The sequence below is a fragment of the Pholcus phalangioides genome, unplaced genomic scaffold (genome assembly GCF_987345545.1).
Source record: "Pholcus phalangioides strain wild (caught in Gottingen) unplaced genomic scaffold, Ppha-v1.0 ptg000005l_1, whole genome shotgun sequence".
Classification (NCBI taxonomy): domain Eukaryota; kingdom Metazoa; phylum Arthropoda; class Arachnida; order Araneae; family Pholcidae; genus Pholcus; species Pholcus phalangioides.
The window spans coordinates 6,418,010-6,431,458 of NW_028301598.1; the positions used below are offsets into that span (position 1 = coordinate 6,418,010).

At 38.2% G+C, this 13,449-nt stretch overlaps 1 protein-coding gene across 1 annotated transcript in view; it reads left to right on the forward strand.

Moving 5' to 3' along the window:
* The window catches only part of cdi (serine/threonine kinase), an 86,655-nt gene that overhangs the window by 39,060 nt on the left and 34,146 nt on the right, over window positions 1-13,449 (forward strand). Inside the window, exons 3-4 of the mRNA XM_089232202.1 lie at window positions 2,292-2,413; window positions 12,352-12,400. Of these exons, the coding sequence (XP_089088328.1) occupies window positions 2,292-2,413; window positions 12,352-12,400 (171 nt within the window). The remainder of the gene's footprint in view (window positions 1-2,291; window positions 2,414-12,351; window positions 12,401-13,449) is intronic.

Sequence of the window (13,449 nt, forward strand, 5' to 3'; positions counted from 1 at the left end):
ATCAATTCGAAATTTGGAAACAATCACAAAATTAGTGAAAATTCGGTGTATCAGTGAAAATCCCGAAATTAATGAAATGCCATAATGAATGAAAATTTAGAGCTAATGGTAAGTCAAAACCTTAAAGAACAATATTTAATAAAAGTTCAGAAGGAAATGAAATAATTCAGGAATTAATTAAAGAAATGATTGATAATTCCGTGTTTATGTAAATAACGTTGATATTAATTAAACAACATTTCAATGACTGTTTATTTTTTTAAAACCCGTGCCGAATACGAAGAATCGTGCTCGTGGAACACGAAAATCTGTGGCTTAACAGCAGTTCCAACGAGTACACGCGAATAGCGCAGTGTAGTCTCTTGTCCCAATTTGCGCTGTCTTTTTTGATTTCCGTTGGCTGCAAAACAGTTCTACCCTGCGTCTTGTCGCGAACGCTCCATGCGTCTCAATTTGCGCTTAACCTAACTCAAGCGTCGTGTGCCAATAAAGACACGCGTAGCTCTTCTCTGCAACCCTTCAACCAAGTCTATATCCCTCTGTACGTATGGTCTCCAAAACCTTACAGCAGTGTTTCCCAAAGTGGTCAATATCGCCCCCTGGTGGACGATGGAATGGTCCAAGGAGGCGATAGAACCTACTGATTTAACATAGAATCCTATGGGTTTACTTGAGTTGGGGGGCGATGAGAGGAAAAAAATTCTGATGAAGGGGGCGATGGAACAAAAAGTTTGGGAGACTATGCCTTACAGCATACTCCAGTCCAGGACGAACTAAGCCTTGAAAAAGCGGAAGACAAGATTCATACATGATGAAAATTTGAAATTGGTTTAAGAACGTAATTTCAGAATTGATGGAAGATAATTCTTGAACTTACGATAAATAATTGCAAATTTATGAAATAATTTCAGAATTAGTGAAAGCTTTCAATAATTTGTCACCCCCCACCGTTTGATTCGGGATCCTGACTACAGACCTTGCTGGCCCCCACCGGTTAAGACGCTATGTGTGAACAGGTTTCACTAAAACTAAACATTTTATTACCTAATCAGAAATATTTAAGAATTTTAAAATTAAAAATATAGATTGAGTCGTCATGGTGATTTCGGGTTGCGGTTTTACCCCTTCGCGTACAAGCTGTTGGCGATAAATTTGAATGATCTGTATTAGACGTATAAGCGATGAATATGGTAGCCTTGTTCGCACGTTAAAAAAAGGGAAAAAAGCAATAAGGGTGAAGGAAGGAGGAAGAGTACAGGCAGTAGATAATTAGATAAGAGTTACAGAGAGAGATAGATGTACAGTACCCCTTGCTCTTTCGCCCTCACCTACGCCTTCTCTTTCTCACTTCGTGTACAGTATGCTATGTATTAAAAGGATTAGTTCTCTGAGAAAGATACGTTATATGTGGGGGAGGGGGAAACACGCAACTTTGTTTCATAGGGTTGCAATGAAGCTTTGCATACGAGGAGAAAAGTTTCAAAAAACAGTCAGCTGGATTGAATTTATTCCACTGGCATTTGGACGCAATATTATGTCCCTGATCCTAAAGGGCTTAAAAAGGTTGAGAACTCTTGCTACAGAGCAGCGGTTCTCAACCTTTTTCAACTCGAGTATCCCTTTTTGTATATAATTTTTATGGCGGAGCCCCGTAGGCCTTTTTTTCCATTTATCTGTCAAATTTACTTATTTTCTTTTCCTTGATTCTTCGCGGAGCCTCTGGGAAGTGCACACGGAGCACCGGTTGAGAACCGCTGCTGTAGAGCATAGTTTCCCCAACTTTTTTTGTACTATCGCCCCCTTCAGAAATTTTTTCTCCCTACGCAATCTAACCCATAGACTCCTGTGTTATACTTGTAGCTTCCACCGCCCCCCGGAACATTCCATTGCCCACGTTGGGAATCACTGCTATAGAGCAATCAATTATTGAATCCCTTGATAATTATAGTAGTTGCTGAGTCGTTTCACTCGCTAATTTCTTGTTCGACAGCATTGATGAGGGGGTTAGAATCCCCGTGTGTGGCATGGAAGCAAAGCCTTGAGGTATCGGCTTTAAACTGTACGTCTTGGTCTAACTAGCTTGCGTCGTGTGTATATAAAATCATCTTTAATATGACAATAAGAATGTGGGTTTTATGTGATAACTGAAATTTTTGCTAAAAATTCCGAATACACTTTTTATGATTTTAATGTGTCGTTATATAGCAGTTTCACTGTTGATATTTCTAGAACATAAATGCATTTTGGGTGAAAAAGTCTTCTATAACTGATGTTCTTTTTCCATTTATTAGGTCACTCATAGAACTACTGGACAAGTGATGGTATTGAAGATGAACACTTCCTTGAGCAACAGATCCAACATGTTGCGAGAGGCTCAGCTGATGAATAGGCTTTCTCACGAGAACATCCTCAGGTAATTTCGTCCTCCCCTTATTTATATTCGTTGCTCTCTCTCTCTCTCTCGTTGAAAACTGTCCGTACAATTTTATGATTAAACGTGCACGTGTTTGAAAATTTGATTTGGGGAACTTCAGCTTGACTTTCGCAAATAGGTGACATTGATGCCTCGATCATGCACAATATCATTTTCCCGATGAGTTGTATTTCGCGCTGCATCGACAAAGATATAAAGCTGCTAGTCAACCCTCATAATTATAAATGATTGGGGAAACAGACATCCAGAACAAATCTGTGCTCTTGTCTTCATTCCCACAGGGTTCGTTGTCTTTTGGATGAGAGAGAGAAAATCATTATTCTAAAAAAAAAAACCCCACATAACTATATTTTCCTTGAATCTCACGACTGATAGTTATTATACGCGCATGTACAGCGAGTTTTCATTTTCCTCTTCTGTTTGTGCTAATGAGACTAGCTGGGTCTTTCTTCTACTAACTTCCTTAAAGGAGAAGGGACTTTGTGGAGATTGTGGGTGGCTTGCTTTTTTTTAAATAGAAGTTTTTCCTCGTTTATTCATCGTAGTTAATTTTTTTTCCTCCCGCCTGACCGCGTTATTATCTTCATTAGTGTTGTAATGAATCAATCCCGCAATTTTTCTCTTTGGATGCGTTCTGTTGAAAAGAAATTGTTCTTAGTACAGCGCACGCCGCTTAATGTGATCACAACACTGATAGCAACACCCGGTTATACGTACGATGGCCATATGTCCCGTTTGGTTGAAAGGGTATGGAGACGGGACAACTCCGTTTTTCTTTCCTACATAATAGGTTTCAGTATGCAAAAAAAATCGTGCTTTTTTTCAAGTGTTCCGATACAGAATTTTTCCCTTTTGAGTTTAAAATCTTTTTTTTTTACATTCAGAAAATTGTCAGGAGTTTCATTGGAGCTGTCTAATGTGTATTATGAATTACGATATTTCTTATAATGTACGGTACGTTTCATAGATTCCCTTGTGAAAGTTTTCCGGCCGAGGAAGATGTGGTTAGTTGAAAACCACTGACCATGAACTGAAGAAAGGGACTTTTTTTTTTATCTAACTTCTTTCACTATAAGAAAGTCATTGTAAAAGCAAAGTTACACGGATCATACAGGCTATTACGGCCCGATAAGGACATTGTGAACTGAATACGGAAATTTTTGTCAATAAGGGAGCTTTCTGACCTCCTACAAAGTAGTGCAGGATGATAACGATTACTTATAGTGTAAAAATAATGCTGGGTCAGCCTTAGCTTTAAAGTTTAAATATACAAAAAGAAAATATTTTCGACGGAAAAAAAATAACAAACCGAACAAATTTTTTTTTACAAACTAGTTTTTTTTCCCATGTTATGATATTGGTCCATTCTGTACTTGGTGGGAAAAGGTGATAACAATATCTGAATGAGTACATTATCCATGATGCTAATACGTGGCGTCTACTGTACTTACGCGGAATTAATCTAATTTATTCTCACTTCAACGTATGACTCAGGCCTGTTTCTCATAAGTTCAGGCCTTGGGCAAATATGATTTTTTTCACCCCCTCCAATTTCGGGCCCTGAAAATTTGTGGTTCGTGAGCGCGCGCGCACACACACACACACACACACACACATGATCTGTGCTTGCCCATGCGAGAAACAGGCTCTGCGTTTGGTAGCACAATGGATTGCAGCCCTAATCGAAGTTTCGTGAGGAAGAATTGTTCAGATTATTTTCATTATTTACTATTAAAAAAAAAAATTGTGGTTATCTAACATATCTCCATATTATAACTGAGCGGTTGAAACTTGTAATAAAGAATTTCAAGGTCAGACAAAAAGGACTTTCATTGCATTACTAGGGAAGATATTTTTTTACAGTTGGGAGTTTCGTGCTGTTTGACACAATTATCCTGAACAAATTCGTTTTCGTCGCACTGAAAATGAAGTTTTGTCTACTACATGTGTTATGATGTTTGATGTCTAGATTGGTGGTGGTTTGTCTGGTGTGACGTGTGCTTTTCCTCTCGTCATTCCGAGCCTGCATGTATGGAGGTCAGTGGCAATTCCATGGGAAAGTAGCTTCATGTCGTCGTCGCTACTTGTGTGTGTGTCCCCTTTTTGTGCTTGTGTTTATTTACATCACTTCCCTCCTGCATGACACACACAAGCCACATAGTTATTTGGAAATTATCTCTGGCACGCAACGTTGTTGTTTCGTTTGTCAGGTGACGTCAGTTTAATCATCCGAAGACATACATTCCTGCTTCGTTGGTTTTTATATGCAATCGTGTTTGGTGTATTATTGTAGCTTTTTATTTATTTATTTCCTCTCTTTCCATCTCTAGCCAGCGGATCATCTCGCCACCCTGTTGTGTGTCGTGCTGTCAGATTTGATTGTCGTTTATCATGATCTGCTGTGGCATTCATTGCTCAATACATTGAGACACGCCTGGTAATTTTGTATGAAATCGTACCACGTTTATATTTGCATGCATATCTGGGGAATTACTGTCATTGATAAAAAAAAGTTATCTTTTTAGGTCTGGTTTTGTAATAGCGCACATACCCCTTGCTTGCGTGAAGAAAGAAATATAAATTCTGGATATTTGTGGTTTTACAGTCCACATTGTGCAATGTTCGTCATTCGAGTACATCCTGTAAGAATTGATTCATTTGATTTTTCTCCTGGATTGGGAGGTAGGATGTCGATATTTTTTCGCCGGTATTTGCTGAGGGCATAATACAGAGTGGGCAAAAAGTCCGTAGAAACTTTAAAAATTGATAAAAACCGGAAAAATAACCGAAATAAAAACGGTTTGCAAAGTTAGCATCGCTAGGCCACGGGAATTTTTTTAAGACGGAAAATAAACTTACAGAAACAGCCGATAGGTGGCGCTTAAGTACACAAGTTAAAAGATACGCAAATAACGAACAGAATCCCTCCAAATCTTTTATTATAGCAGTATGTGTTCCACATGACCACCACCACAGGGGATAACACATTGCATTCGAATCACAAATCCAGCAACGGCAGAGTGCAGCAGGTCCGGATGTATACATGACACCTCTTGGCGGATCGCATCTTTCAGTTCCGACAGAATGGACCGGGACGATACACTTTTCTTTAACTTTTATATGTCAGTGCCACCTATCGGCTGTTTTTTGTTATTTTTTCCCGTCTTAAAAAAATTCCCGCGACCTAGCCCTACAAACAGTTTTTCATTTCGGTTATTTTTCCGGTTTTTATGAATTATTGAAGTTTCTACAGACTTTTTTCCCACCCTGTAAAAAAACAAGACAGAAGGTAAAAATATAACTTCGCTGTCTTCGACAAGGATAGAATTTCATAAGACTCATTAACATTCAGCTGTAGCGTCAAGAGTCGTAATTACTCAGATCCGAAAGATCATTTTGTCTATAAGTTTTACAATGACTCATTTGAATCATGGGTAACTTCTTGAAGTTGAAGGTTATCTGAGTTATATATATCAAGGGGGGAAATGAAGCTTTTACTAATTGCAGAGAAGATTGCGACGAATGATGAAAAAGTTGTCTTTCCTTGCAGCAGAGCGTAAAGTAATAAAAAGTGCGATTCCTATTTGAAAAAGGCTTTAAAATATCTGAAAAGATAAACTCGGTAGCATGAGGATTCGACAGAAGAGAAGTGTGATTTTGAGTTCCACGTATGTCGTAAGCGGATGTGAAACAAATTCATTCTCAATTTTTTGAAAATTTGCGTTTTTTTAAATGAAAAAAAAACTCATTGCCAGTAAGTTCGGTGTTTTCCAGTGGGTGATATTGAATGGACGGGGCTGGGGCTATTGATCCCATGGTACAACCAACCTTCATTATTTCACGCACTTTGGCGTGAATCGCAGAAGTAGAGACGTTAGCAGCCTCACAGAAATCACCAGCGAATAAGGCAAATATATGGAAAATACAAAAATCCTAATGCATTTTCGTCGCAAAGGGGGTGTCGTCTTCAAAAGAAAATATATCTGAGGATCTTGGTTGTGTAACGGTCAGAATGGTAGTATAGCCTCCCTTCACTTCGGCAATAATTAGACGTAATGAGCCAATATGTATGTAAAAGCAAATTTATATAATGTTCGCACGTTTTTATTATTCGTTATTTTAATCCTATTACAGCTCCACGGAAGTATTTACCGATAGCCGAAATTTTTCTTATGAAATGGTTTAGCCCTCTTTTTTCCGGATGAAGGGGTTTAGGCCCTATACTGTCTGTGATTCGGCACCATACTTGGGAATCGATTAAAATTTTTAATTGGCTAACCAAAAAATTTTAATCGAAGTTTTAATCTAATATTTTGAAATGCTAATCGTGGATAGCAAACGTAATATTCGTAACTATACAATAGTAATAGTGAAAAAACAGGCATGTATTTCATTTACGGAGCTGCAAACGGAAGTTCCGAAGAGGCAGCACGAATGTAGTGAGCGTCTTTCCCACAGGCGGTTGCCCAATCCGTATTACTAGTGCGCCATTATCCCTTACGTTACAACTGAGAGCGGTTGCACACTGGAATAACTTCACAGGGCTTGCGCCTTTTATTCACTGTGACGCAGATTTGCATACGGTTTCTGCCACAGATTACATTTTCATGCATGGTGCTCTTTTTCTCCTGATAAATTTCAACAGGAATGTCGTTTTAACGTTTGTGGAGCGGCCGTTTCGAAACGCGCGTTTGCGTTTCATGTTGGATTATGCATTCTTTGATGGCAATTGTTTGTATTGGTGTGTACTACCACCTCTTAAAGGTTTTCCATCTTTTCTTAATCACCCTGTAGACAATTCCGAACAAAATTTGAAAAAAAAAAATCGTTTTAGAGAGATTTATGGTTATATCGAGTATTGTTTTGAAGCGAGGTTTCAGTGTAATATGCTGAACATGTCATAAATCCTGGAAGTTATAATTTGAATCTTGTCTTTTTTTTTTTAAACCAGTTATTTCATGTTAGTTCAGTTGGTTCTTAACGTTTTTTCCTTCCCGCATCCCCGTTTTGTTGTCGTTTTCTGTAACTTCCATCAAACTGAATTCGAAAGTGAAATCACGGTAACTTGTATTTCCTCGTGTCGAAAAATATGATCAAAATAATGATCCAAATATTTCTAAATATGGTCACTCATCTGAAATATTGTGTATTGGAACATAATTCAAGAAATATAATTGGCATTGGTTTTATCAATTTAATCAAGTTAAACTATAAATTTTTAATAAATTTTAATCGGATTGGTCGAGTCGATTAACTTGACTAAAATTTTTAACTGCGATTAACAATTGATCGATTAATCATACCAGCCCCAATTCAAATATATTCGTTTATATAGTGAAGCTGCCCGTTATCTTGTCGGGCCTGTCTTGCCACAGTAGTTTCGAATGCAGGGTGGGGAGGGAAAGAACCGTATACGGACCGTTAGCTTTTCGAGACAATGCCCGTCTGTGAACATAATGATTCTTCCTTTGTGGTCAGGAAGCCACGACCGTTATATCCGACAGCAGAAGCCATCGTAGACAAGCTGGTTATATGGTTTATTCCTATTGATGATACCTACCTTCACGAAAAACATCGTGCATTTCCCGCCGCCCACTCTCGAACCTACGGGGGTTTTTCGTTTTAATCTTCCGGTATCCGGTGAAATACTCAGCCAGCTAGTCAACCGTGGTGGATATCAACAAACTATATGGTCGGAAAAGAAGAAAAGTCATCAACCGCTATAAAAGGAGATATAATATATGTATACGACCTTCACCAACGATCAAGTCGAGAGATTGCGTTTGAACTTCTTTATTTTTTTGCTAGAAGGAAGGATGAATGAATACGAGATTTGAAGAAAAAAAAAGAAATGTCCCTTTAGAAACGAGACTTTTTTTTTTCTCCTTGTGAGACTTGAGATGGTTCAGAGAATCTCAATTCAAATGCTGAGAAAGTTGAGAACACTTATAACAACAGTGACGCGAGGGGCATTAAATAAGCCTTTGATAATCAGATAACGTATTAACATATACGATGAAGTGTTCCGTAAGGTTTGGATTTTTTTTCTTTGCTGTGATGACTTCTTTGTTTACTTGCGAATAGGACATGTGTATGTTCTTGGAAGCATTATGCATAATCGGTGTCCACATTCGTTAATGCATCAGAGTCGTATTTAATTTGATTAAATTTCGTTGATTACACTATATCCGGTAGAAATTTTCTTTGTGGATGACAGTTTTGATGCTGGTGAACCATAAACTTGATGAGACAAGGTGAGCAAACGGTAACTTTACCAATAGCTGGTTGGGAGCGAATCGGGGTTTCATCGCTACCTGTTTAAAATCATCGGTGATCACCGAATCGATTATAATTAAATAAATCCTAGAAAAAATTCGTTGCAGATTTCCGACAAGAAGGTAGGGATTAAATGTTCGCTCACCAAAGCTGAAGCTATCGAATGTTTCGATTATCATCCCACCCTTTTGCTCAGCGGTTCCGGGTTTGAGCTTTGGTTCGTGAATATCTATCGGCATACCCATTTCAGACAAATTAGCTCCCGAGTTCATGTGATGACATTGGTATGACAAAATCATCTCAGAGTTGTTAAAGCTGTCTTGAGAAGCTGAGTTGTCGTGGAATGACGTCCCTAAATGTGATTTAGGGAAAATTCTTTGATTTTCCAAAAGTTTTGGTTTACCATCGGGGGCAAAAAATGAACGCTAGAACTCTGCCGCCCGACTTATCCCGTTGGAAGAAATCTCCAGAACATGCAGGGCCGGACCCTGACTTGATGGGGCCCTGGGCAAAAGAGGTATCGTTGCCCCCCCCCCCCCCCGACTGTGGTCGTAGAGGTTTGGCACGTCAGCAGATACAGTGCATGTTTCTAAACACACAAAATTTTAAATAAGAAATATAATGCAAAATTCTCCATTAAATAACTTACAATTAATGAGTTTTTTGCACTCCCAAATGAACAAAGTTATTAATAATGTTATCAGTCTAGTTTTTGAGTTATCTTAGCTTTGATACACAATAAAGCTAGAGGGAGAACGGTTTTGCTTGTATAAAAGACGAGTGAACTAATGATTTTATCCTTTAGGACAGTTTGATATATTGGTTGTGTTGTCAATGATAATTCAATGCTGTCTCAACGTTTGCAAAAACTTTGAAGTATATACTATTACAGCCGAACTTAGTTATTTCGAAGTCCAAAGTCACTGAAAAAAGTTAGATTAATCGGATAATTCGAATTTGGATAACTCTATCCCGGATCTGTAAAATGGCTACAAATTTTAAAATTCTATCAGCATTCACATAAGACAATCATCAATTATTAAAATTTTATCAGTTACTTCTCAAATTTCAATAATTATAGTAATTGATCTTAGCTGCTACATATTATTCCACAGTTCTGGAATCAGCATCATTGCAGAATTTCTTGACCGTGTTCGAAGCCTTATTTACTTAAACAGTTCATATGATCATCCGTTCCGAAACTATTTTGCTTAGCATTCTTATGCCATCAACAAAATATATTTTCATTAATGTATTAGTTACGTGCCGATATTTTCTATACTCTTGACGAACAAAAAGATTCAGATTTTGAATGGTATACCATGATAACATAATCGCGTTATTAAGTAGTACACATTCCCGATGCACTCCAGATGAACAATGTTAAAATGGGAATCACATTATCAAAAAAAGAGAAAAAAAGATTAGAGTTAAAATAGAATTTTCTCAAACTTATTTATTTGTCTTTAAAAATTTTCTGTTCAAATTAATCGAGAGGAGAAAAGTCTGACTTGTAGAATTTTTCAAAAACTAAATTTGCTCGTACAAAAATCACGTTTTTTCTCCTCCGACATCGAATTATCCAAAAAATTGGAATTAAACAAGAAATTTTAACATTAAATAAGATAGAAAACTCAAGAAGAGTTCGTGAAGTTCGAATTATCCAAAATTCGAATTAACCGAGTTCCAGTGTATAAATTTGCTACCTTTAAAGCATGGGTCCCTAAGCAAATGCCTACGTTGCCCATGTAAAAATCGGGGCCCTGGCAACGGGATAAGTTAACCGGGACAACGTTTTCACAGAACGAATACGTAGCCATTTATCAGTAACTAGCTGTTACTCGCGGCTTCGCTCCCGTGGATTTGGCAATCTGAAAATTAGGCTACTCGGTGATGATTCGCCCATACGACATTTGAACCCTCCTCCTCCTGAATCCCCTTGGGGGATGAATTTCAGAAATCGTCTTAGTGGGTGTCTACACCATAAAATATGATAGACCAAATTTCATATCTATAGCTTCAGTCGTTTCGGCTCAACATGATTTCTCTATGTAACCTTTGCACCCTCTTATTACCCACCATTTTTTTCTTTCTTTCAAACCGAGGGCAACTCGGGTCTATCGCCATGGGCAATTTACTACCTAGTGAGTTGTGCGTACCTAATAGTCTGTGAGTGCGTCGTCGTGTCTGATTTTCAGTGCTACCATATTTATTTCAGAAGTTAGGTGAGTGAAGTGTAATGATTGAATATATGTACTGTTTGTAGGCCTGTTGTTGCTCTCTGTGGTGAGACTTTTTAACGGGATGATCAGCTCGCATTCGTGCTATTACCCACACCCCCCATGAGGTCGAATTTCGAATAGCCCCTTCTTGGTCAGTCTTTACGTCATGAGATGAAATAAAACCACTGACCAAATTTCTTGTTTATAGCTTCAGTGGTTTTCGGCTCAGCGTGATTTCTCTATGTAACCCTTGAATCCCTTTAGGGGTTGAATTTCGAGAAAAAAAACCCTTCTTAGTGAGTCTTGCGTCACGAAATAAAACCACTGACCAAATTTCTTGTTTATAGCTTCAGCGTTTCCGGCTCGACGACGATGAGGAATCAGTCAGCGAACCAGTCATTCAAGACATGTTATTTTATATGCATAGATAATGATATGCAGTAGAAAATGTGAGAGCTTCCGAAGTGCCATTATGTGTGACAGCAGTCTCGTACAGTTTACAAGCCAATTGTAGCAAGCCTGTTGCAAGAACTGGACACAGCTCTACTTTGTAAAAGTTTTCAATAGATGAGGAAAAAAGTTCTGAAAATTCAAAAAAATTATTTACTGTGATTACCTTTTACTTGCGTATTGTATCCATGTTTGTTTTTTGGGGCGAATGAAAGAATTTTTTTCTAATTATTGAAAAAACCCATGGAAACCCGTTATAATAAAAAGAAGCTATGTGGTTCTTCAATTTAGATATTTGTTCATTTCCTTAGTTTAGCTCCTATTGATTTGAAATGAAAACTTCTACGCATTTTTTTGCCATTGGTGGTCGTGAAGTGTCATGTTATATATGAGCATGATCGTATCTAGTCTCTCTGTCCCAAGTTATCCTTCGAAGCCCTTTTGTTTTGTAGCTGACTGTAGTCTCTCACGTTATATACAGAGATTCGTTGATAATATTGTGACGCATTCGCGATGTCAATCCTTGATGGGGGGGAAATTTGCCTCGAGGTCACGCATGCGTGTTTATGGCTAATTAATCGGAATCGTCATCGTTGCTATTATACGCTACTTGACGTAATCCTTTTTTTTCGTGTGTTAATAGTTATTTGTGTGAATACATTTTTATATGCACTGCGACATAGCGTCCGAATCACGGAAACGGAGGCATGACACATCATCGGGACGAGCGTAGAATTTTAAGTATGTGCCGTTCCCCTGTAGAATGCCCATTGTTTTTTTGCACATTCTCTTGTCTTGATCGAGCCCTGGCCTTAAGTTTGGATGACGCTATCATTATAGGGTGGAAACGTTAATTGTTGTTCTTCCATGACACAACCTTGAATTATGTTTTATTTCTAGGACTAAAGAAATGTCGCTGCAAATGCATCTGTTTAATTTGTTTCTTTTTTTGTCTGATTATATTTGTAGGTTCATGGGAGTTTGTGTACATCAAGGACAGCTCCACGCTTTGACTGAGGTGAGAGGAAAAACCTATTATTTCTTTTATGAAAGGCTGCATGACTATGTGTAAGAGTATTGGGTAATAGATCATGCGTACTTTTTTTTTTATAAATCGGTGTATTCGTCTATAATGCACTCGTGTATAATACATCATCCACCAATAATTGTCCAGACACCTCCGACATCAGCAGTGGATAGTTTTGATATTAGGAGTGTTTTCTGCTGGTACACTACAGTGGTGGTTGTGGCACCATTTGAGTCCTGTTCTCAACCCAATCGAGCAATTGCGAAGCGAAGGTACGAGTACACCCGATTTCAGAATTCAGCTGTTCAACTCGCATCAGCTTTTCAGGAGTAATAGCGAAAATCTCCCATTCGATATTGTTCCGGATAATGTCGCTCATAAACACTCGAAATGGCAAGCACGAATCAATTTCAAGGAAAACACAGATTTATTTTACAGAACGGCTATTTATTTACACGTATTCACGAGCAACGATTTGACGAAACGCTAATAAACAGGGAGCGGCTTCTCTCACAGAGTTGCCAACTGCTACAGATTGTCCGTAGTTTCTACGGCCGCAATGAGCTACGGAGCTACGGGAGACACTCTCAATACTACGAAAATCGGTTTTAAAAAAATCGGGTCTGAGTTTTCTTGTGGCGTTTTACTTATTTTTATTTTTACAATGTTGGCATGTCTGCACATACAAGGAATCTCGTATTGTAAAAACTCAACGAAACTGCTTATAGTTCTGCTGTGACGGTGCTTATATATAGGCGAATGAGGGTTCTCCGAGTGCGTTTTGCCATATTCTCGTGAGATGTTACCATTCCTCTTGGCGTCACGATGTCGCCAGCTTATCGGCGTTGTCGCCAAACGTGCTAAGTTTGTCGTCAATTTGGCAATATTTACAGAAAAATGCGTTAGACTATTTACAGGCGAAAAATGTCAAAAAATAAAGATTATTGACAATTTTCGTACCAAATAATCCATAAATTTGTCTAAACTTACTGGACTCTTACGAGTTAGAACAATACCCTCTTTTTTCGCACACCTCAGGC